General features: G+C 66.1%; 1 protein-coding gene across 5 annotated transcripts in view; it reads right to left on the bottom strand.

Annotated features, from left to right (window-relative positions):
- Positions 1-23,385, bottom strand: part of ITSN1 (intersectin 1) — a 147,821-nt gene that overhangs the window by 6,308 nt on the left and 118,128 nt on the right. For all 5 annotated transcript variants that reach the window (XM_045579840.1, XM_045579839.1, XM_045579842.1 and 2 more), the window contains 9 exons: positions 21,884-22,067; positions 21,511-21,609; positions 20,784-20,951; positions 17,849-18,061; positions 14,295-14,416; positions 11,894-11,976; positions 11,509-11,592; positions 11,036-11,209; positions 10,221-10,381 (listed from right to left, as the gene is read on the bottom strand). In XM_045579840.1, coding sequence (XP_045435796.1) covers positions 10,233-10,381; positions 11,036-11,209; positions 11,509-11,592; positions 11,894-11,976; positions 14,295-14,416; positions 17,849-18,061; positions 20,784-20,951; positions 21,511-21,609; positions 21,884-22,067 — 1,276 coding nt within the window. In that variant the 3' untranslated portion in view covers positions 10,221-10,232. The remainder of the gene's footprint in view (positions 1-10,220; positions 10,382-11,035; positions 11,210-11,508; positions 11,593-11,893; positions 11,977-14,294; positions 14,417-17,848; positions 18,062-20,783; positions 20,952-21,510; positions 21,610-21,883; positions 22,068-23,385) is intronic.

The following is a 23,385-nucleotide window of genomic DNA, read 5'->3' as shown; positions in this document are numbered from 1 at the left end:
CATATCACTTCGTTGTCACACAGGATTGCTCTTGCAGCGTCTCCTCGTATGAAGAGTAGAGGCACTTTGGCTAGAGAGCCCAGTGTGTGTAGATGATTTTGCCAGAATCTGTCAGAGCTGACAGGAAATGTGGCTGCCTTTCCACTAAGACACCTCGACAGCCGGCCACACACCGCTCCAGACCTCCACTCCAGAATCTATGGAGCTCGTGTCCGTTAGGAAAAACAGTCACCCTTGTGGAGCCTCACTGTGCGCCTGGCTCCCGGGCCTCAGCCAGGCGGTGCTGAGCCTCGGGGAGTGGGGTACCCGCAGCCCAGGCTGCTGGTCTTGGAGTTTCTGCTTTTGGCGTCCGTCTCAAACAAGGATCCTGGAAGCGGTTGTCTGGGCCGGACATGGCACCCCCTCTGCCTCCCAGTGCCAGCATCACCCATCACGCCCAGAGCGCTGGGTCTCGCCCAGTTGGAGTAGGGGGGGAGAGGAGTATCAATGTGAGAGAGAGACATCGATTGGTTGCCTCCTGCACACTCACGACTAAGGCCAGGGATTGAGCCCGCAATGAGGTGCGGGCCCTTGACCAGAATCGAACCGTGACCGTTCAGTCCATGGGCCAGTGATCTAGCACTGAGCACAGCCGGCTAGGGCTGTTGTACTGAGAGAAACATGGTTGCTTCCTGCACGCACCCTGGCAGGAGCACCCACCAGCAGGCGCGGGCCCCCACCAGGAGTTAAACCGCAAACCTTCCCGTGCACGGCTGACTCAGCCCACTGAACCACACCAGCCAGGTGCTCGTTCCGCCCCGAGGGGCTGGTGGAGCCCGGAGTGGTTTGTCTGCCCTGTGTGGGGTCTTAGTGGAAAGGCAGCCATGTTTCCTGTCGGCTCTGACAGATTCTGGCAAAACAGGCCTCCGCTCCAGAAGCGACAAGCGGAAGAGTGCTGTGCCGGCCGCATGCGCGGGCAGAGGCAGAGCTGCCGCAGCCGGAGGCGGCAGAACAGGCTTCTCACCGGCAGCCCCTCCGGTGCCCGGAGGGCAGCCCGGACGGGAGATGGAACTCCCTCCCCACCGCCCACCAGCAGCTGCTCCCCAGCAGCTGCTCCGGGGAAGGCCCGTGGGCCCGCCCAGAGCCAACAAGGAGGTGAACCTTCTGTTCCTGTGACCTTTCTTCCTGGAATGGCCTGAGGACGGTGGTTGTCCGGGCGACCGTGTGCCCGCGCCCGCGAGTTCTTGGCACACCACTCCCTGGCCAGTCGGGGGCACTGACCTCTCCCCTCAGTCAAGTTTTTAAAAAATGAAACAGCAACACAGCAGCAGCTGTCGGGTGTGAGCGAATCAGTCATACCTCTATTCTCTGTCAGCTCGGCACAGCAGTCCCAACGGGAGACCTGTCCGCGGAGACAGCCGGGCGGGGTGGCTCACAGCGCGGGGTGACCCCGAGAGGAGCCGGTGGGGAGGCAGAGCCTACGACATCCACTCCACAGACGTGGGTCCCTCAGCAGCCGGGCCGCACGCCACTGACCAGACAGTTCCATAAGTCAGAGCGGCTGGGGTACTGTCCCATGAGGCCCAGACACAGGCGGCTGCTCTGCTCCCCGACGGACACAGTGGGGTGACGCCAGGGACACACACACACATACACACACACACCACACACATCACACACACATACACCAACCACACAGACCACACACATACATCACATACACATACACCAACCACACAGACCACACACACACATCACACACACACACACCAACCACACAGACCACACACACACACACAACCACACACATCACACACACATACATCACACACCAACCACACAAACAACACACGCACACACGCACACACGCACACACACACACTGCTTCTGACTCTAAGCACCCAGCCAGAGCCGGGTTCCGGGCCATGGGAGCGAGCGCCCCTCCAGGGGCTGTGCAGGCCTCCCGCTAAGACGGTCATGAATAGAGTTACCGCTCCACGGCCTCTCACCCCTGGGGCTCCGGCCTCCACGGCCTCCACGGCCTCTCACCCTCGGGCTCCGGCCTCCACGGCCTCTCACCCCTGGGGCTCCGGCCTCCACGGCCTCCACGGCCTCTCACCCCTCGGGCACCGGCCTCCACAGCCTCTCACCCCTCAGGCTCCGGCCTCCACGGCCTCTCACCCCTCGGGCACCGGCCTCCACAGCCTCCACGCCTCTCACCCTCGGGCTCCGGCCTCCAGGGCCTCTCACCCCTCGGGCTCCGGCCTCCACGGCCTCCCACCCTCGGGCTCCGGCCTCCACGGCCTCCACGCCTCAGGCTCCGGCCTCCACGGCCTCTCACCCTCGGGCTCCGGCCTCCACGGCCTCCAGGGCCTCTCACCCCTCGGGCTCCGGCCTCCACGGCCTCCACGGCCTCTCACCCTCGGGCTCCGGCCTCCACGCCTCTCACCCTCGGGCTACGGCCTCCACGGCCTCCACGGCCTCTCACCCCTCGGGCTCCGGCCTCCGCGGCCTCCACGCCTCTCACCCCTCGGGCACCGGCGCCGGGGACGGTCGGGCTGAACCTGGACACAGCGCACCGTCTGGCCTCAGTCTTGCCGTCCAGGGCCGGCTCAGGACTCGGCCCTCAGCCTCCCGAGGCTCCCCCACAGCGCCCTCAGCCCGCTGACACCTGGTGGGCGCTCTGCGGCCTGGCACCTCTCACCCACGCCTCCCGCCCGGGCAGCCGCCGGCCCCTCTGCAGCCGAGGAAGATGGGGGCCGGGGGGGTGGGCAGGACCCGTGCTCGCCCCGCTGGGCGTCAGCCGGGCCTCTCCGCTCTTTCCTACTGGTGCCACCCTGTCCCCCACCGCACCTGCACCTCAGCTGCCGTCACTGGAGCCACCAGGCAAAGCCAGTCCTAGCTGATCCCGGCCTCTCCCACAGGACCCAATGCCCCCCTCTCCCCACCCACGGCTCACCCCTCACCCAGGCCGCACCCTCCCGGGCCTCCAGCGAATCGTAGGCGGCCCAGAGCCCCCTGGTGGCAGGGCCGGCCTCTGCAGCTCGGAGCTCTGCAGTCCATGGGCCCGAAGCCCGTCCCAGGGGGACCTGCGTGCCTCCCACCTGGCACCACACTGCCTCCTCTGTCACCTTGGTCAAAGCCTGGCTTCCTCCTCGCAAAGCACTACACAGTCTCCTAAGGTGGCACGTGAGGCAGACACCACGGTGGGGCCTCTGGGTGCTTTCCCGAGAGCCGGGGGACCCCTGGGTGCTGCTTGGCCCCAATCCCGCCCCCTCCCACACAACAAGCATAGGGCACCCGTGGACAGAGCCTGCGCCCAGCTCCTGGCCTTACCTGGTCCGGGAGTCCCAGCTGATGGAAGGAAGGGGAGGGGAGGGGAAGGGAGGGGAGGAAGGGAAGGGAGGGGAGGGGAGGGGAGGGAGGGGAAGGAGGGGAAGGAGGGGAGGGGAGGGGAGGGGAGGGAGAGAGGGAGGGGAGGGGAGGGGAGGGAGGGGAAGGAGGGGAGGGAGGGGAGGGGAGGGAGGAGGGAGGGGAGGGGAGGGGAAGGAGGGGAGGGGAGGGAGGGGAAGGAGGGGAGGGGAGGGAGGGGAGGGAGAGAGGGGAGGGGAGGGGAGGGGAGGGAGGGGAAGGAGGGGAGGGAGGGAGGGGAGGGAGGGAGGAGGGGAGGGGAGGGGAAGGAGGGGAGGGGAGGGAGGGGAAGGAGGGGAGGGGAGGGAGGGGAAGGAGGGGAGGGGAGGGGAGGGAGGGAGGGGAGGGGAGAGGGGAAGGAGGGGAGGGAGGGAGGGAAGGAGGGGAGGGGAGGGGGAGGGAGGGGAAGGAGGGAGGGGAGGGATGGGAAGGAGGGGAGGGGGAGGGGAAGGGGAGAGAAGGGAGGGGAGGGGGGGAGGGGAGGGGAGGGGAGGGGAGAGAAGGGAGGGGAGGGAGGAGGGGATGGGAGGGGGGAGGGGAGGGGAGGGAGGGGAGGGGAGGGGAGAGAAGGGAGGGGAGGAGGAGGGAGAGGAGGGGAGGGGAGGGAGGGAGGGGAGGGGGGAGGGGGAAGGAGGGGAGGGAGGGGAGAGAAGGGAGGGGAGGGGGAAGGGAGGGGAGGGGAGGGGAGGAGAAGGGAGGGGAGGGGGGAGGGGAGGGAGGGGAGGGAGGGGAGAGGAGGGAGGAGGCGGGAGATGAGGGGAGGGGAGGGAGGGAGGGGGGGAGGGAGGGAGGGGGGAGGGGAGGGGGGAGGGGAGGGGGGAGGGAAGGAGGGGAGGGGGGAGGGGAAGGAGGGGAGGGGAGCGGGCAGCGGGCACTGGCCTCCGTGGACGGCCTGGGGCTCGGCCTCCTCGGAGTCCCCACCGGCCCCGGGATGAATGCAGGGGAGACGAGCTCAGCCGCCGCGCTCCCAGGGAGAGGCCAGGCGAGGTCAAGGGCAGAGCCGCCTGCAGACCACGGAGTGCGGGCAGGAGGGGGGAGGGCAGCCACGGCTTCGCCCTCTAAGCGTTGGCAGCTGAGCCTGTTCTGCCCAGCAGCGGGGTTCCCGCGCCCACCTGCGTCCGCCCAGCTCGCTGCTGTAGGCGAGGCCCAGGCTGCACCCCACGCCCGCAAACAGCCTCCAGACCGAGGGCCCCGGGACCTGTCATCTGCGGGGAGCCTCCTACCCCGAACCCTCAGGATCACAGGAGCCGTGCTGCCCCCTGGGGCGGGGATGAGCAGGTGCTGCCCTCAGCGCCCACGGCCATCGGCGTGAGCCGAGCTCTGGGCCCGGGCGCCCAGCACAGCCTTGTGAAACGGCACCAGTCAGGACTGTCTGTAACTCGGAACTCAGATTCACCCAGACAGCGGGATGCAACGCAGTCCTCACATGTACAAATATATATGTTCTTCTGCCCAACCAGCGTGCTCATGGTTGAGCATCGACCTGCAAACCAGGAGGTCAGGGTTCGATTCCCGGTCAGGGCACAGGCCCGGGCTGCAGGCTCCATCCCCAGTGGGGGACGTGCAGGAGGCAGCTGCTCCATGATTCTCTCTCATCACCGATGTTTCTCTCTCCCCCGCTCCCTCTCTGAAATCAATAAAAATATATTTAAAATATATATATTCTTCAACATATATGTCTATTCTATATATCAATATATGTATGTATCTATAGCTATATATCTATAGATAGATAGATAGATATTAATACAAAAAGAAATCTGATTTACAGCATTCAAAATACGTGGGATGATTTATGTAAATTATGTGACTGATCTGTGCTTGCCCATGAGAAGAGCTTGGTGCATATTAGCAATTAAATATGAGAGAATCTGGAATGCACACTCGCACAGGCACACCCACAGGCACACACGCACATACATATGCAGACACACACACGTGCACGCAGGCAGAGAAGCCCAGGAACCCGGCACATGATGCGAACATTGGTTTCTGGGTGGAGAACAGCGCCCCTAGTGGTTTATTTCCGCTGTGTGTCCTGTGCTGGCCGTGTGTTCTGCGTGATCAAGGATGACTCTGTAATTGGAGGGAAAATAGCGAATGTTCTGGAATAAATAGCGCCTTGATTACATTGGCAGCCGTTTTGCTTGATTGGGACTTATTCCCGGATTTACACCAGCGACCCCTCACCGGCGAGAGGGGCGGGCCCTGGGGCCCTGGGCCCCGAGAAAGCTGGCACAGGCTCTTGGATTTCAGTGACGTTTAGTTTATTCTTTAAAACTTCCAGTAACCACTGAGAAAAGGGCATTGATATTCATGCTCTTCCCAGTGGGGCCCGTTTCTAAAATGTGCTCTGACCATCCGCTGTCCGAGCCGAGCGGAGGCCGGAGGCGGGGTGGTGTCCAGCGAACAGCCGGGCAGAGACGGTGCTGCCACTTCCCCTGAGGCCGAGGGGCCGTCCGGCGAGCGTGGACACTGAGCGTCTGAGGCTGTCTGAGTCGGGGGCAGCCTCCTGGGGGCAGCCAGGCCGCCCCGGCGCCTGTGGGACAATCCCCCCGCAGTTCTCCTGCCGCACACGGACCCCAGCGTCTCAGAGGTCCGTGGGGCCGTGCCCCTGTGTGCCGAGGTCCGTCTGGGGAGGCCGGGGACAGGGAGAGGGCTGGCTGGTGCTTTAGGTTTTTACAGTTTTCCTTCCACAGCCACAGCTTGTCTGCCGGCTCGGAAAGCGGGTGGGACAGAAGCCAGGGCCGCAGCTGGCTCTTCTCGCTTTCTTGGGGGGCGGTCAGACGCACCGGTCGGCGGCGTGGGCCGGGCTGCTCTCCCGGGGGGACTGCAGGGACGGGGCACCGGGGCAGGGACCGTTAGAGAGGGGACACGGCACAGGCACTGCCACCGCCGGTGAGACCTAGCGGCTCGGACACCAAAGGAGCCACAGAAACCGAACAGCAGCCGGACCGCATCCTGAGAGTCCGTGACAGAGGCCCCAGCCTGCGGGGTGCACCTGCCCGGGGTCCTGCTGACCGTGACCCACTCCTGCCGTCCACGGAGCCCTGAGGCCACGGCCTGCGGACGTGCCCTGTGTGTCCAGTGGACGCGGCAGCCCACCTGAGGCCTCTCTCGCGTTTACAAGGGGATGCGGTCCAGGGAGGGGACGGGAGGGGGGAGGGAGGGAAGGAGGGAGGGAAGGAGGAGAGGGGAAGGGACAGGAGGGGAAGGAGTGGGGAGGGAAGAGGGGAGAGAAGGGGAGAGGGAAGGGGAGGGGAGGATAGGGAAGGGAAAGGGGAGGGAGGAGAGAGGGGAGGGGAGGGGAGGGGGGAAAGGGAAGAGGGTAGGGGGAGGGGAGGGAGGGGAAGGGAAGAGGGGAGGGGAGGGGGAGGGAAGGGGGAGAGGGGAGGGAAGGGAAGGAGGTGAGGGGACAGGACAGGAGGGGAAGGAGTGGGGAGGGGAGAGGGGAGAGAAGGGGAGAGGGAAGGGGAGGGGAGGAGAGGGGAGGGAAAGGAGAGGGGAGGGAAGAAAAGGGGAGGGGAAAGGGAGAGGAGGGGAGGGGGGAGAGCAGGGGAGAGGAGGGGAGGAGAGGGGAGGGGAAGGGGGGAGGGGAGGGGAGGGGAAGGGGGGAGAGGAGGAGAGAGGAGGAGAGAGGAGGGGAAGGGAGGGCAGGGGAGGGGAGAAGAGGGGAGAGGAGGGGAAGGAAGGGGAGGGGAGGGGAGAGGAGGGGAGAAGAGGGGAGAGGAGGGGAAGGGAGGAGAAGGGGAGGGGGGAGAGGAGGGGAGAGGAGGGGAAGGGAGGGCAGGGGAGGGGAGAAGAGGGGAGAGGAGGGGAAGGAAGGGGAGGGGAGGGGAGAGGAGGGGAGAAGAGGGGAGAGGAGGGGAAGGGAGGAGAAGGGGAGGGGGGAGAGGAGGGGAGAGGAGGGGAGAGGAGGGGAGGGGAGGGGAGGGGAGAGGGGGGAGGAAAGGGGGAGGGAAGAGGGGAGGGGGGAGGGGTCTCCGTCAGGGCCATGGGCACTGGAGGCTGCTCTGTGATGCCGGCAGCAGCTTCTCCCTGCACCCCACGCCCCAGCTGTGCAGAGGGAGGCGGGAGACGCCAGGAATCCACCCACACGCAGACCCAGCGGACGCCCGGCTCCGTGCAGAGGGGAGCGGCCGGCAGCCAGACCAGCCACGTTATCTGGTCAGCACTGCCTGCTCTGGGAACAGGCTTTAGCATTTGCCTATAGTTTTACACACTTAAATTAGATACCTAAATACTCTCCTATACGTACAGAAAAATAATCTCTGTGAAAAAGCACACGTGACGATGACAAGTTAAACATCGGCCTACGGAACTGCAACACGTGACGGCACGGCTCTTACACGCCAGGCACACGGCTCGCCGCGCACAGTCCCCGGACACGGTGAGGGCGCGGGAGACGCCACTTAGACAGCAGACAGACATGTTCATCCGTGGAGGGGACTCCCCTCTTCTCCGCTGCACACGCACCCCCTCCCACAGGAGCCGGGATCGAGGCCCAAGGACCACACACACGTCTCTGCAGATTCCTCCTCTGCACATGTATGTTCACACAAGTGCTGACCACTGGGCACGGGGGGGTCTGCAGGTCCTGTCCCAGAGGCAGCACGCCTTCGCCACGGCTGCACCACGCCTTCGCCACGGCTGCACCACGCGAAGCCAGCTTCCTGTCCTCGCCGGGTGTGAGGGGGGCAGCGAGGGGCAGCCCACCCTGGCCAGGCCCAGAGGACACGCCCTGACGCGGTTTCACAGCCATGGACACGGGCTCTGGGCAATGCGTGTTCCACATGCACGTGGACACGCAAACAGCCCGGCCAAATGTCTGCCCCGACGGCAGCCGCAGCTGGGCTTTAAGGCCGTCGCCTGACAAACCTTCAGGGACCGAGCGCCCTCAGGGCCCGAGGAGACCCCTCTGCTCAGCGCGGGCCGGCCCCGAGGCCAGCCTGCGTTTCCGTCCGAGCTTCCCGCGGCCTTTCCCTTTAGCGAACCTCCAGCCCGGCAACACGGAGCCACGGGAGGGACTGCTGCGTGGTGCGTGCGTGGAGCCCAGACCCTGCGGGGGGCGCGGGCACCGCGACGCTGTCCTCCGCCCCCCGAGCTGCGGCCCAGAACGGCCCCCCTGGGCTCTGCCCTCCCCGGGTCACCCTCCTCACAGGCCAGGCGCGGAGCGGCCACCGCCAGAGATGGGGCAGGTGCCCGACCCCGGTCCATCGGCCCAGCAGGGCGGGAGCTGGCTCCGGGCTGCGCGGGAGGAGCGGTGTCCGCCCCGGAGCGCGCTGAGCACCCCCACCCGTCCCTGATGGCCAGGCACCCTGCAGCGGGGCTGGGGGCGCCCTGTCTGACCAGGAGAGGGAGAAACCCCGCAGTGACTGCAGACCAAAAGGAGGGGTTTCTTTCAGATCGGTGGGTCAAGGGTCAAAGCTCAAAGGCCTCTTGGTGCCTCTCGGGCCCCGGGCACATCTGCCAACTGGGGACCTGGGTCTCGTCCCTCTGACAGTGCAGGCCGGGTGCGCTGTCACCACCCAGCTCCGCACACCTGCCCGACCCCACAGCCGGACCCCACAGCTGGGGCCCCACGGCCGGAGCCCACAGCCCGGACGCCACAGCCTGACCCCACAGCCGGACCCCACAGCCCAACCCCACAGCCCAGACCCCACAGCCCGACCCCACAGCCGGACCCCACAGCCCGGACCCCACGGCCGGAGCCTCACAGCCAGGGCCCACGGCTGGAGCCTCACAGCCCGACCCCACAGCCGGAGCCCCACAGCCGGAGCCCACAGCCGGAGCCTCACAGCCCGGAGCCCACAGCCGGAGCCTCACAGCCCGACCCCACAGCCGGAGCCTCACAGCCCGGACCCCACAGCCGGAGCCTCACAGCCAGAGCCTCACAGCCGGACCCCACAGCCGGACCCACAGCCGGAGCCTCACAGCCGGAGCCTCACAGCCCGACCCACAGCCGGAGCCTCACAGCCGGAGCCTCACAGCCCGACCCACAGCCGGAGCCTCACAGCCGGAGCCTCACAGCCCAGACCCCGCAGCCCAGACCCCACAGCCGGACCCCATAGCCGGACCCCACGGCCGGAGCCCACAGCCCGGACCCCACGGCCGGAGCCCACAGCCGGACCCCACAGCCGGAGCCCACAGCCGGACCCCACGGCCCGGACCCCACGGCCGGACCCCACAGCCCGGACCCCACGGCCGGACCCCACGGCCGGACACCTCTCGGGAACCCCAGCTCCTCGGGCCAGGGCTGGGCATTGGGTGGGAAGGCCGGAGTGGCCGCGGTGACTGCCATGACACGTCACACCCAGCGGGAGCGGCCCTGGGCCGGCGACCGGGATGCAGTGCGTCGGGCAGCCTCCCCCGCTGTGGCCGACGGCTCCTCACCACCCGCAGCCTCCCGCTTGGGAATCAGACCCCGATCCCCCTGTGGCCCGGAGCCGTCACTGACGGGCAGTGCGACCCGGAGGGGCTGCTGGGACCGTCAGGAGCCGTCCCCCGGCTCCCGTGTCGGACGAGACCCCCGAGGAGAATGAGGTTCCAGACGGGGCGGGACCATCGTCATTTCTTCTCAGCAACCAGGGCCGGCGGGGGACGGGCGGGCGAGGGAGGAGACGGGGAGGGGGTGCTCTGAAAGGCAGACACAGTCAATGGCCCCGTGGTGCGGCGCCAGGCGAGGACGGAGCGAGCCGGTTTGGTCCGTGGAATGAGGCTGCGGGGAGGATTGTCGAGGGGCTGCCGCGTCGCTAAGGGGTCTTTCTCCGCCGCCTGCCGGGCGCCCGCAGGCCGGTCTCGGGGCGCGGCCCTGCCCGGGCTCCAGGCACCGGCCGGCCGGCCTAGGGCTCGTCGAAGAGCTGCAGGTCCAGGCGCACCACGATCTCGCCCGTGGGCACCTCGTGCAGCAGCAGACACTTGGTCACCGGCCCCTTGGAGCCCTGGTCCCTCTTGATGTCGGCCACTCGGATCTCCGTCCGGCCCAGGAAGTCTGCGGAGGGGACAGGGTGCTCAGGGGCCTCGCCCAGGCGCCGCCTGGCTGCGGGGCCCCCGCCAACCGCCTCGCCGCCAGGGTGGTCCAGCGGGTGGCTCCGTGGCTGAGCATCGACCTTTGAACCAGGGGGTCACGGTTTGGGTCCATTTCCGGTCAGGGCACGTGATCCCTGGTGTGGGCGTGCAGGAGGCAGCCAGCCAACCCATGATTCTCTCCCGCCGTTGATGTTTCTCTCTCTCTCTCCCTCTCTCTCTGAAATCAATAACAAATCTATAAGTAGTTTAGGTATAAAGTGTTTACAGAGAAGCCACGCCGGGAGGTTGAACAGACACCTGGTCCCGTGCCACCGATGGTTCTCTCCGGGAAGGAGCCGGGTGCGGCCGGCAAAGGGGAGGGTGGAGCGGCCGGCACGGTGCCCCCGACCCCCAGAAACGCCACGGAGGGCACGGCGGACACGCTCGGGCTCACGGCCCCTGTGTCCGTGCCCAGGGCCTTCGGCAGCGTCCAGGCCCGGGCCGAGGCTCGGGGGGCGGCCCCGTAGCACCTGCTTTGGGGGCGCAGAGGCCCCGGTGCTGTGTCTGCCGGAGGCGCCGGCAGAGGAGCTGAGCCCCGAGGGCTTGGCCGGCCCGGCCGCCGGAGGGCGGGACTCACCGTCCGGGGAGAACTGGTCCCTCTCGAACACGGTGATGCAGAGCACCTCCTGCTCCAGGTCCCGGATGAAGAACTGGCAGGTGGAGTTCCACTTGGGGTTGAGGGTGTCCTGCATGGTCTTGGTGATGTGGCTCTGGGAGCCCATGGTCACCTCGCAGTACGGGTTGCTCTTCCCTGAGGCAGACAGGCCGCTGACCGCCCGGCGGGCTGCCGGGGCCGGGGCGGGCTCTGTCCCCTCCATCACCAGCTTAGTAAGGGGCGTCGGAGGGAGAACCCAGGCGCCAGCCCCCGCTGCGGGCGGCACACTCAGTCTACGCACTGGCGGGGCCGGCCGGGCCTGAGGGCTGTGTGCTGGGAACGGCCGTGGGGGGGTCCCCCCAAGGGCAGAGGGCGGGCAGGAGTCAGGAACAGCTCCGGGAAGCGGGGGCGGGGATGGCCTCTGACGGGGCGGGTGGGGCGGGCCCCGGTCTCACCGTGGGAGCGGCAGGGCTTGAGCTCGATGCCCTCGACCACGTTCACCATCAGCCGCCCGATGCCGGTGGCCCGCTGCGAACGCACTGCGGAGGGAAAGCGGCCGAGGGTTTCAGTTCCCGTCAGACCCTCCCTGCCCGCCCGACCGTCCACCCGCCCATCTGACCACCCGTCTGCCGCCCGCCCGCCCACCTGTTCGCCCACCCGCCTGCTGGTCCCTCCCCCTGCAGGGCCCTTCTCCTCCCTTAAACTCTGCTTCTGGCTCCTGGAGTTCGCTGTCCCCATCCTGCACCCCACCCCTCTCCTCCCCGCCTCCTTCTCAGCGCCCCCCCCAGGCGCACCCTCAGCTCCCAGCCCCCCCCCCAGGGCCCGGCAGCGGAGCCTCACCCAGGTACGCCTTCTCCCGCTTCTTCTTCTCCGTCTCGATGTAGAGCTCGGAGGCCGCCTTGATCTTCTGCACCCAGGCCGTCCTGGAGGGAGAGGGGGAGCTGGGGGCGGCGGGCGGACGGGCGGAGAGGCTCCGCTGTGCAAACGCAGCTCCCGCTCAGGGCCTCGGGCCAGCGGCACTGAGTGCTGGGGGAGCATTCTGCTCACGTCGCGTGACGTCCAGTCAGCCAGCCTGCCCTTAGCCAGCAAGGCCCGAGGGCGCGTTCGGTGTCCCTAAACCCATGGCCGTGGGAGGAACCGCGTCCTGGACGCTCCCTGGGCGACGTGGCCCGCGCCGCCTGCCCGCCCTCCTTCCCGGAGCATCGCTCGCCGGCCCCAGCCCCACGACTGCGCGGGCTCAGCCTCCGTCTGGGAAGAGGGCCTTCCCAGGTGCATGGCACACACGCTCCCTGCTCGGAACCCGCCCGATCCCTCATGGCACACACGCTCCCTGCAGGGAACCCGCCTGTTTCCGCGTGTTACACACACGCTCCCTGCTCGGAACCCGCCCGATCCCTCATGGCACACACGCTCCCTGCAGGGAACCCGCCTGTTTCTGCGTGTTACACACACGCTCCCTGCTCGGAACCTGCCCGTCTCCTCATGGCACACACGCTCCCTGCACAGAACCGGCCCGATCCCTCATGTTACACACACGCTCCCTGCAGGGAACCCGCCTGTTTCCGCGTGTTACACACACGCTCCCTGCTCGGAACCTGCCCGTCTCCTCATGGCACACACGCTCCCTGCACAGAACCGGCCCGATTCCTCATGTTACACACACGCTCCCTGCTCGGAAACCTGCCCGTTTCCACGGGGCACACACACGCTCCCTGCACGGAACCCGCCCATCTCCTCATGTTACACACACGCTCCCTGCTCGGAACCCGCCCGTCTCCTCATGGCACACACGCTCCCTGCAGGGAACCCGCCTGTTTCCGCGTGTTACACACACGCTCCCTGCTCGGAACCCGCCCGATCCCTCATGGCACACACGCTCCCTGCTCGGAACCCGCCCATCTCCTCATGTTACACACACGCTCCCTGCAGGGAACCCGCCTGTTTCCGGATGTTACACACACGCTCCCGGAACGCTCTGGCCGGAGGCCGGTCCGTGTCCTCTGGCTCCAGGCAGACAGCTGCCAAGTGCCCGAAGCTCTGGGCCCACAGAACCCAGCAGAAGCGCTTCCATCGTTCTGTGTGGAACCTCCTGCCACGCACCAGCCTCCTCGGCCCGAGAAGGACAGGACCTGCCCCTCGGCCGGAGGCTGTGCTGGGGGGCAGGGCAGGGCCTGCGGTGATCAGTGCCCACGGGCTGTGCTGGGGGGCAGGGCGGTGATCAGTGCCCACGGGCTGTGCTGGGGGGGGGGCAGTGCGGTGATCAGTGCCACGGGCTGTGCTGGGGGTGGGGGCAGTGCGGTGATCAGTGCCACGGGCTGTGCTGGGGGTGGGGGCAGTGCGGTGATCAGTGCCACGGGCTGTGCTGGGGGGGGGGGCAGTGCGGTGATCAGTGCCACGGGCTGTGCTGGGGGTGGGGGCAGTGCGGTGATCAGTGCCACGGGCTGTGCTGGGGGGGGGGCAGTGCGGTGATCAGTGCCACGGGCTGTGCTCAGGGGGGGCAGTGCGGTGATCAGTGCCACGGGCTGTGCTGGGGGGGGGGCAGTGCGGTGATCAGTGCCACGGGCTGTGCTGGGGGGGGGGCAGTGTGGTGATCAGTGCCACGGGCTGTGCTTGGGGGGGGCAGTGCGGTGATCAGTGCCACGGGCTGTGCTAGGGGGGGGGCAGTGCGGTGATCAGTGCCACGGGCTGTGCTGGGGGGGGGGGCAGTGCGGTGATCAGTGCCACGGGCTGTGCTGGGGGGGGGGGCAGTGCGGTGATCAGTGCCACGGGCTGTGCTGGGGGGGGGGCAGTGCGGTGATCAGTGCCACGGGCTGTGCTGGGGGGGGGCAGGGCGGTGATCAGTGCCACGGGCTGTGCGGGGGGGGGGCAGGGCGGGGCCTGCGGTGATCAGTGCCACGGGCTGTGCTGGGGGGGGCAGGGCGGTGGTCAGTGCCACGGGCTGTGCTGGGGGGGGGGCAGTGCGGTGATCAGTGCCACGGGCTGTGCGGGGGGGGGGCAGTGCGGTGATCAGTGCCACGGGCTGTGCTCAGGGGGGGCAGGGCGGGTGATCAGTGCCACGGGCTGTGCTCAGGGGGGGCAGGGCGGTGATCAGTGCCACGGGCTGTGCTGGGGGGGGGCAGTGCGGTGATCAGTGCCACGGGCTGTGCTGGGGGGGGGCAGGGCGGTGATCAGTGCCACGGGCTGTGCTGGGGGGGGGGGGGCAGGGCGGTGATCAGCGCCACGGGCGCTGCAGCGGGCTCACCTCTCGCTGATGCTCTCGGCGCGGAGCGTGTACACGCGGTCGATGTGGGAGATGTGGAAGACGGGCTCGTCCCCGGACGGGTCGGTGGGCAGTTTCACTAGAACCTCGTTCAGGAAGATGGGCTGGAAGAGAAGGCACAGCTTCACGGAGACCAGGCGGCCGGTGTGCCCCGGAGCGCCGAGTGTGTGTGTGTGCGTGAGTGTGTGTGAGTGTGAGTGTGTGTGTGTGTGTGAGAGTGTGTGTGTGTGAGTGTGCGTGTGTGTGTGTGTGCGCATGTGAGTGCGTGTGAGTGTGTGTGTGTGTGAGTGCGTGTGAGTGTGTGTGTGTGAGTGTGTGAGTGTGAGTGCGTGTGTGAGTGTGTGTGTGTGTGTGAGTGTGTGAGTGTGTGTGTGTGTGTGAGTGCGTGTGTGAGTGTGTGTGTGTGAGTGTGTGAGTGTGAGTGCGTGTGTGAGTGTGTGTGTGTGTGTGTGAGTGTGTGTGTGTGAGTGTGTGTGAGAGTGTGTGAGTGTGTGTGTGTGTGTGAGTGCGTGTGTGAGTGTGTGTGTGTGAGTGTGTGAGTGTGAGTGCGTGTGTGAGTGTGTGTGTGTGTGTGAGTGTGTGAGTGTGTGTGTGTGTGTGAGTGCGTGTGTGAGTGTGTGTGTGTGAGTGTGTGAGTGAGTGTGCGAGTGTGTGTGCGAGTGTGTGTGTGTGTGAGTGTGTGTGTGTGTGTGAGTGTGTGAGTGTGAGTGTGAGTGTGTGTGTGAGTGTGTGTGTGAGTGTGTGTGAGTGTGTGTGTGTGAGTGTGTGTGAGTGTGTGTGTGAGTGTGTGTGAGAGTGTGTGAGTGTGAGTGTGTGTGAGTGTGTGTGTGTGAGTGTGTGTGTGAGTGTGTGTGTGTGTGTGTGTGAGTGTGTGTGTGTGAGTGTGTGTGTGTGAGAGTGTGAGTGTGAGTGTGTGTGTGTGTGTGAGTGTGTGTGTGTGAGTGTGTGTGAGTGTGTGTGTGTGTGTGTGTGTGAGTGTGTGTGTGTGAGTGTGTGTGTGTGAGAGTGTGTGTGAGTGTGTGTGTGAGTGTGTGTGTGAGTGTGTGTGTGAGTGTGTGTGTGTGTGTGTGCGTGTGTGAGTGTGTGTGTGTTAGTGTGTGTGTGTCTGTGTTTGTGAGTGTGTGTGTGTGTAAGTGTGTGTGTGTGAGTGTATGAGCATGTGTGTGTGTCTCTGTGTGTGTCTATGTGTGTGTGTGTGTCTCTGTGTGTCCATGTGTGTGTGTCTGTGTGTGTGAGTATGAGTGTGTGTGTCTATGTGTGTGTGTATGTGTGTCTGTGTGTGTCCGTGTGTGTGTGTCTGTGTATGTGAGTGTCTGTGTGTGTGAGTGTGTGTGTGAGTGTGTGTGAGTGTGAGTGAGTGAGTGTGTGAGTGTGTGTGTGTGTGAGTGTGTATGAGTGTGTGTGAGTGTATGTCTGTGTATGTGAGTGTCTGTGTGTGTGAGTGTCTGTGTCTGTGAGTGTGTGTGTGTGTGTCTGTGTGTGTGTGTCTGTGTCTGTGAGTGTGTGTGTGTGTGAGTGTTTTCTAGAAACCTCCACCAGAATTATGGTTTTGTGTTAACATCAACTTTCACAGGCAGCAAATTACTAATATGGGACTCCCCATTTCGCTGATATTTTTAAAAACATGTTTTTATTGATTTCAGAGAGGAAGGGAGAGAGATGGAAACACCAATGATGAGAGAGAATCACAGACCGGCTGCCTCCTGCAGGCCCCCCTCTGGGCCGGGGCCCTGAGGGGAACCGAACTGGGACCTCCTGGCTCCGCGGTCTTGCTCAGCCCGGAGCCCCCGCTGGTCTGCAGGTGCTTCGAAGTCCTTCTGAGTGAGGACGGTCTGCTTTCCCAGCGAACAGCCGCCACCGCCCTGCCTCCAGGTCAGGAGATCCCTCCGAAGCCTCGGTGAGCAGCGGCTGGCGAAGCGCTGGGTGTGCGTGTTGTTCTTTTTATAAACCGGGCTCACTGCTGCTCCGAGAAAACACGCTCAGACTCCCACGGGTGCTCGGAGGAAACTGCCCCCAACGAGCCGCAGCACCGCGGCCGGGACCCCACAGCGCCGGGCTGAGCGGCTGGGACGGGGCGCGGGGCGGTCCGGCTGCCTGGGCCGCTGGGCGGGCACCGGCGATGCTGGGAGGGGAGGGCCTCTCCCGGGCACACTCTGCACACGAGCCCGCGAGCCGTGCCAGGCAGGAGCGTCAGGGCTGGGGCCCGGCAGCTGTGGTGCTCACCATCGCCCTGACGCTGCCTCCGGCGCGCAGGCCCAGCGCCGGACCGGGGCGGCCCCGACCCGCAACGAAGGAGGGGCGGCTTTCTGCCCGAGGCGCTGGCCTTCGCGTTATTAAAACCAGCTCCAGCCCGGCCGGCTGCGGGCTCCATGGAGCTCAGGGTTCGATTCCCCGTCAGGGCGCAGGCCTGGGCTGCAGGCTCCATCCCCAGTGGGGGGCGAGCAGGAGGCAGTGGCCCATGGTTCTCTCTCTCCATTGTTTTTCTCTCTCCCTCTCCCTCTCAGTTCTTCTCTGAAATCAATAAAAATGCATATTTTTAAAAAATCAATACGATTTCTGTGAAGGTCAACAAAGAGAAGCTCCAGAAGCCGGCATGCCTGCCCGGAAGTGGCCGTGCAGTCCCCTGACCCCGGCCACCGGCCCTCTCCCCGCCCGGCCCCCGGACGCTCCGCGGACCCCCCCTCCCCGCCCGGCCCCCGGACGCTCCGCGGACCCTCTCTCCCCGCCCGGCCCCCCGGACGCTCCGGGGACCCCCTCTCCCCGCCCGGCCCCCCGGACGCTCCGTGGACCCCCTCTCCCCGCCCGGCCCCCCCAGACGCTCCGTGGGACCCCCTCTCCCCGCCCGGCCCCCCGGACGCTCCGCGGACCCCCTCTCCCCGCCCGCCCCCCGGACGCTCCGTGGGACCCCCTCTCCCCGCCCCGGCCCTCCCGATGCTCCGTGGACCCCCTCTCCCCGCCCGGCCCCCGCCCCCCGGACGCTCCGCGGACCCCCTCTCCCCGCCCGGCCCCCGGACGCTCCGTGGACCCCCTCTCCCCGCCCGGCCCCCCGGACGCTCCGTGGACCCCCTCTCCCCGCCCGGCCCCCGGACGCTCCGCGGACCCTCTCTCCCCGCCCGGCCCCCCGGACGCTCCGCGGACCCCCTCTCCCCGCCCGGCCCCCCGGACGCTCCGCGGACCCCCTCTCCCCGCCCCCCGGACGCTCCGTGGGACCCCCTCTCCCCGCCCCGGCCCCCGCACGCTCCGCGGACCCCCTCTCCCCGCCCGGCCCCCGCCCCCCGGACGCTCCGCGGACCCCTCTCCCCGCCCGGCCCCCGGACGCTCCGCGGACCCCCTCTCCCCGCCCGGCCCCCGGACGCTCCGTGGGACCCCCTCTCCCCGCCCGGCGCCCGCACGCTCCGCGGACCCCCTCTCCCCGCCCCGGCCCCCGGACGCTCCCCGGACCCCCTCTCCCCGCCCGGCCCCCGCCCCCCGGACGCTCCGCGGACCCCCTCTCCCCGCCCGGCCCCCGCACGCTCCGCGGACCGCCCGGCACTCACGGTCTTGTACATCTTGTACTGCAGGTTGGACTTGGGGCTGAAGACCTTGTCGGTGCCCGCGGAGCCCAGCGGCTTGGCCACCTGCGTGAGCAGCAGGAAGTCGTTGCACAGGAAGCCGTACAGCTCCTTGCTGCTCTTGGCCTTGTACAGCTTGCCGCTGTGCAGGAACTTGCGCGGCCCCAGGCAGTTGGTCACCGAGTTGAACACCAGTTGCTGAGGGAGGAAGACAGAGCAGAGAGGCGGGAGGGTGAGGCCGGGGAGGGGGCGGGGGAGGCCGGGGAGGGGGAGGGGGAGGCCGGGGAGGGGGAGGGGGAGGCCGGGGAGGGGGAGGGGGAGGCGGGGGAGGGGGAGGGGAAGGAGGGGGAGGCGGGGTGGGGGAGGGGGAGGGGGAGGCCGGGGAGGGGGAGGGTGAGGCCGGGGAGGGGGAGGGTGAGGCCGGGGAGGGGGAGGGGGAGGCCGGGGAGGGGGAGGGGAGGTGGGGGAGGGGGAGGCGGGGGAGGGGGAGGAGGAGGCCGGGGAGGGGGAGGCCGGGGAGGCGGGAGGGGGAGGAGGAGGCCGGGGAGGGGGAGGCCGTGGAGGGGAGGGGGAGGCCGGGGAGGGGGAGGGGGAGGCCGGGGGGGGGGGGGGGGGGGAGGGGGAGGGGGAGGCCGGGGAGGGGGAGGGGGAGGCCGGGGAGGGGGAGGGGGAGGGGGAGGCGGGGGAGGGGGAGGGGGAGGCCGGGGAGGGGGAGGCCGGGGAGGGGGAGGGGAGGGGAAGGAGGGGGAGGGGGAGGGGGAAGGGGAGGCCGGGGAAGAGGAGGGGGAGGGGGAGGCGGGGGAGGGGGAGGGGGAGGCCGGGGAGGGGGAGGCGGGGGAGACGGAGGTTATGCTGCTGAAGCACGGGCTGCGTCCGGTCTGGGCCGGAAAGACCGGGAGGTTATTGTGCTGCTGGCCGCATGGAGCCAGGAGGTCACGGTTCCATTCCCGGTCAGGGCACAGGCCCGGGTTGTGGGCTCCACCCCCAGTGGGGGGCGTGCAGGAGGCAGCCCATCCATGGTTCTCTCTCATTGTTGACGTTTCTATCTCTCGCCCTCTCCTTTCCTCTCTGACATCAACAAAAAAGGCAAAATAAAAATGAATTTAAAAAGGGAATGTCATGCCGAAACAGGTTTGGCTCAGTGGTAGAGTGTCGGTCTACGGACTGAAGGGTCCCGGGTTCGATTCCGGTCAAGAGCATGTACATTGTTTGCGGGCATATCCCTGATAGGGGGTGTGCAAGAGGCAGCTGGTTGATGTTTCTCTCTCATCGACACTTCTAGCTCTCTCTCTCTCTCCCTTCCTCTCTGTAAAAATCAATAAGATATATATATAAAGGAATGTCGCGCCGAGTGAAATAAGTCGGACGGGAAGAGTGAAGAACCACAGGAGCTCACTCATGGGTGGGATATAAACCTAAAGCCACAAACACGACAACGAAAGCTCGTCAGTGCAGTGCAGGCCCGGGGGAGGGGCAGGGGGAGGGCCCAGGGGGAGGGCCCCGGGGTGGGGTCGGGGGAGGGGCTGGGGAGGGCCTGGGGGAGGGGCCCCGGGGGAGGGCCCGGCGGGGGAGGGGCCCGAAGGGGGAGGGAGGGGTGGCGGGGTCAGCCAGATGGTGACAGGAGACCTGACTGCGGTGGTGGCACACAAGGTGATTACAGATGAGGATCACAGAATGGTACACCTGAAGCCTGCATGACCTCATTAACCAACGTCACCCCAGCGAATTCAGTGTAAAACCATTTAGAGGACTGCGCTGAGGACCTGAGGCGATGCAGAGCTCAGGGTGCTGAGTGATGCCGCACGCACAGGACAAACACTGCGTTAGTGTGAATCCACCGCATCCAGATCACTGGTACTCACTTCCTCCTGCTGCTTCCCAAGCCTTAGAGATGGCCCCAAGCGCTAAATGCAGCTAGCTCTATCACCCCCACCGGGCCCTATCACCCCCACCTGGCTCTATCACCCCACCTGGCTCTTTCACCCCCACCTGGCTCTATCATCCCCACCTGGCTCTATCACCCCCACCAGGCTCTATCACCCCCACCTGGCTCTATCACCCCACCTGGCTCTATCACCCCCACCAGGCTCTATCACCCCCACCTGGCTCTATCACCCCACCAGGCTCTATCACCCCCACCTGGCTCTATCATCTCCACCTGGCTCTATCACCCCCACCAGGCTCTATCATCCCTGGCTCTATCATCTCGTGCTCTATCACCACCACCCAGCTCTATCATCTTGTGCTCTAGCACTCACACTCACACACACAGGCTCTTTTATCCCGGCTCCATCATCCCCCTGGCTCTGTCATCTCGTGCTCTGCCACCCAGTGGCTCTATCATCTCCTGCGAGCAGGTGAAGGGCAGAGGAAGCCTGAGGCAGGAACAACCTCACTACGGCCTCCCTTTAGAGGCAGCGGGGAGGCTGAGGGAGAGGGAGGCCCCGCTGTGCCCGGCAGCAATCGCAATCTGATCCGGCAAATGTCCCCGGGCCCCGGTGTCACATCCGGGCCTCCGGCAATGCTCCATGCAGCAGCCCTCAGGGCCAGGCTCTCTCCAGAGCTCCCTGACCGCCAGGATCCCCAGGATAAAATCCCATTCACACTGAGCCCACAATCAAAAGTCACAGCCAGACCAGGAGCCTGCCTGTGCGCTGAGGGCTGCAGACAGCGGACAGAGAGAGCCATGACGCAGACACGGGGTTTGTGTGTAAAACGTGTTGGGAAATGAAGGAGGAGTGAGGCCGCTTGTGTGAGAAATAAGACGCTAGAAAGAAACCAGCAAATCAGAGGACATGAATAGAGCTGTCGGAAACGGAAAAGGCAGTAACGGAATTTGAACTCAGTGGAGGGTCCACAGCACGTTGGGAGCAGCTGGGGCTGTGGGCTGAGGGCTGGTGCCCCGCCCCCAGGGCCTCACCTCGGACAGGCCCTCGCACTGCACGTGAGCCTGGATCCACTCGAGGCGGTCGGAGTTCTCCTTCTCCCGCACGCCCTCGTTCACCTGCGAGCACAACTCCTCCGCCTTCTCCAGGGCGAGCCGCAGGTGGCTGTGGTCGGGGTGGTTCTCGGGGGTGTTCTCCAGGATCTGCGGGGGCCGGGCACGGCGTGGGGGGCGCCCAGGGTGCTGTGCTGAGGCCGGGACGTGGAGGAGCCACGCCGGAGACAGGGCGTGCAGCCGCCCCCTCCTCCCGGCAGGGCCCGTGGGGGACGGGGCGATGGGTGCCTGTTACTTGCACTTGGGGTGGGAGGGGAGTGGCACCGAGCCGGCACTGGGACAGAATCAAGGTCCCAGCTCTCATTTCCCACGTTCAAGGTCAAAGCCACTTGGTGGCCTGGCTGGAGGTCGGTATTATTAGCTCTTTGGGGATAAACAGCTGCTCTTACGGACGGACAGCACAGGTGCCTGACCTCCCCTCCCCCCGGACAGCGGGGCAGGCCCTCCCCCCCCCCACAGCGGGGCAGGCCCTCCCTTCCCCCCCACAGCGGGGCAGGCCCTCCCCCCCCACAGCGGGGCAGGCCCTCCCCTCCCCTCCCCCCCGACAGCGGGGGCAGGTGGCTGCCGTGCCTGGCTGGGGAGGACCGTCCTGGGGGGAGGGGGCAGGCGGGGGGAGGACCGTTACGGGTGCAGCGGAGGGGGCACTCACGTTCTTGATGATGAGGGGGTAGCGGGTCACGCGCTGCATGGGCTTCAGGATGAAGCTGGAGAGCGGCATACCCTTGCAGCGCGGGTCCATGGCCAGCCTCTGGGGGGAGCGCCGGGAGGGTGAGGGGGCGGCGTGGGGGCGCCTGGAGCCGGGTGCCCCGCCGGGCTGGGCATGGGGGTCCGCGACCTGGCCCTCTCCAGCTCTCCGAGCCCGCCCCCACCGCACTGGTCAGCCACACCTGCCCGCTGGTGCCCCCTATTGTTCGCCAGGTCCTGGGCCGGCTGGCCTGTGGCAGAACTTGGCGTTGAATCGGCTCCTGGCGCACCAGGGGCCCCGGTGGCACTGGGGCAGGTCCGCCCGGCCGGCTGCTGACCTTGACGAAGTCCTTGAAGTCGGGGGCCTCGTCCGTCTTCTGCTGGATGAGGGCGGCGCCGTTGAGCTGGCAGCTGCAGAAGCGGATGTAGGGCTGCATGTGCGGCAGCTGGGCCGTCAGGATGTCCCCGATCATCTTCACCGGCATCCTCTCCCCCGACATCTTCTTGCGGACTCGCAGGGCTCTGCGTGGAGACAGAGGTGAGGCCCGCCCTGCGCTGTCTGCGTGGATGGGTGGATGCATGGATGGGTGGGTGGATGGGTGAATGGATAGGTGGATGGGTGAATGGGTGGATGGGTAGGTGGATGGGTGGGTGGATGAATGGATGGATGGGTGGATGGATGAATGGATATGTGGATGGATAGGTGGGTGGATGGATGGATGGATGGATGGATGAGTGGGTGGGTGGATGGATGGATGGATGGATGGGTGAGTGGGTGGGTGGATGGATGGATGGATGGGTGAGTGGGTGGGTGGATGGATGGATGGATGGATGGGTGAGTGGGTGGGTGGATGAATAGATGAATAGATGGATGGATGGATGGATGGTTGGATGGATGAATGGATGGGTGGATGGGTAGGTGGGTGGATGGATAGATGGATGGGTGGATGGGTAGGTGGGTGGATGGATACATGGATGGATGGATGGATGGGTGGATGGATGGATGGGTGAGTGGGTGGAGGGGTAGATGGATGGATGGATAGGTGGGTGAACGAATAGATGAATAGATGGATGGATGGATGGATGGATGGATGGATGGATGGATGGATAGGTAGATGTATGGGTGGGTGGATGGGTGGTTGAATAGATGGATGGATGGACAGGTAGATGAATGGGTAGGTAGATGGGTGGATAGGATAGATGGGTAGGTGGATGGATGGATGGGTAGGTGGATGGATGGATGGATGGATGGATGGGTGAATGGATGGGTGGGTGGATGGGTGGAGGGAGGGAAAACACAGAAGGGCCTGGGGAGCCACTCCAGCCACGCCTCTGTGGGCCAACCCCTTGGGGACACACCCACCACCTCCCACCCCACGGGGATCTGCCAAGCAAAAGGCTCTTTAACCTGCAGGTGTGTTTTCCCAAGAAAACCTCTGAGTTTGTTGTAAACAGCTTATCTCAGCCCTTCACTCAGTTCCGGTAGGTTCAGGGGTCAGGCGAGAAGGCAGCGCCCTCCACAGGCCCCAGCCCAGCACTGACCACGCACCAGGCGCCCCAACAAGAGACTGTGTGGTGGGTGTCGCCGTGGTCCCTCCTCACAGAGTGGAGTGGCGCTCAGGGACACACGGGGCGGGAACAGCGTCTGTGTCTGAGTGATCCAGTCCCCCTTCCTCTCCTCCCCCCTTCCCCCCGCCTCAGGGAGGGAATGAGGGTCTTCCCGGAAGCCCCTGGGTCCTTCCTCTGGAGTAGATTTCCCACCGTCCTCTCCCTCTCAGGGCACATGGATTAATTACCAACCCTGGGCGCACCAAAAAGTGTATTTTTGCCAATCTGACAA

The sequence above is a fragment of the Pipistrellus kuhlii genome, unplaced genomic scaffold (genome assembly GCF_014108245.1).
Source record: "Pipistrellus kuhlii isolate mPipKuh1 unplaced genomic scaffold, mPipKuh1.p scaffold_m20_p_118, whole genome shotgun sequence".
Taxonomy (NCBI): Eukaryota; Metazoa; Chordata; class Mammalia; order Chiroptera; family Vespertilionidae; genus Pipistrellus; species Pipistrellus kuhlii.
The sequence above is the reverse complement of the archived record's forward strand: the minus strand, read 5'-3'. Positions and strand labels throughout refer to the sequence as shown.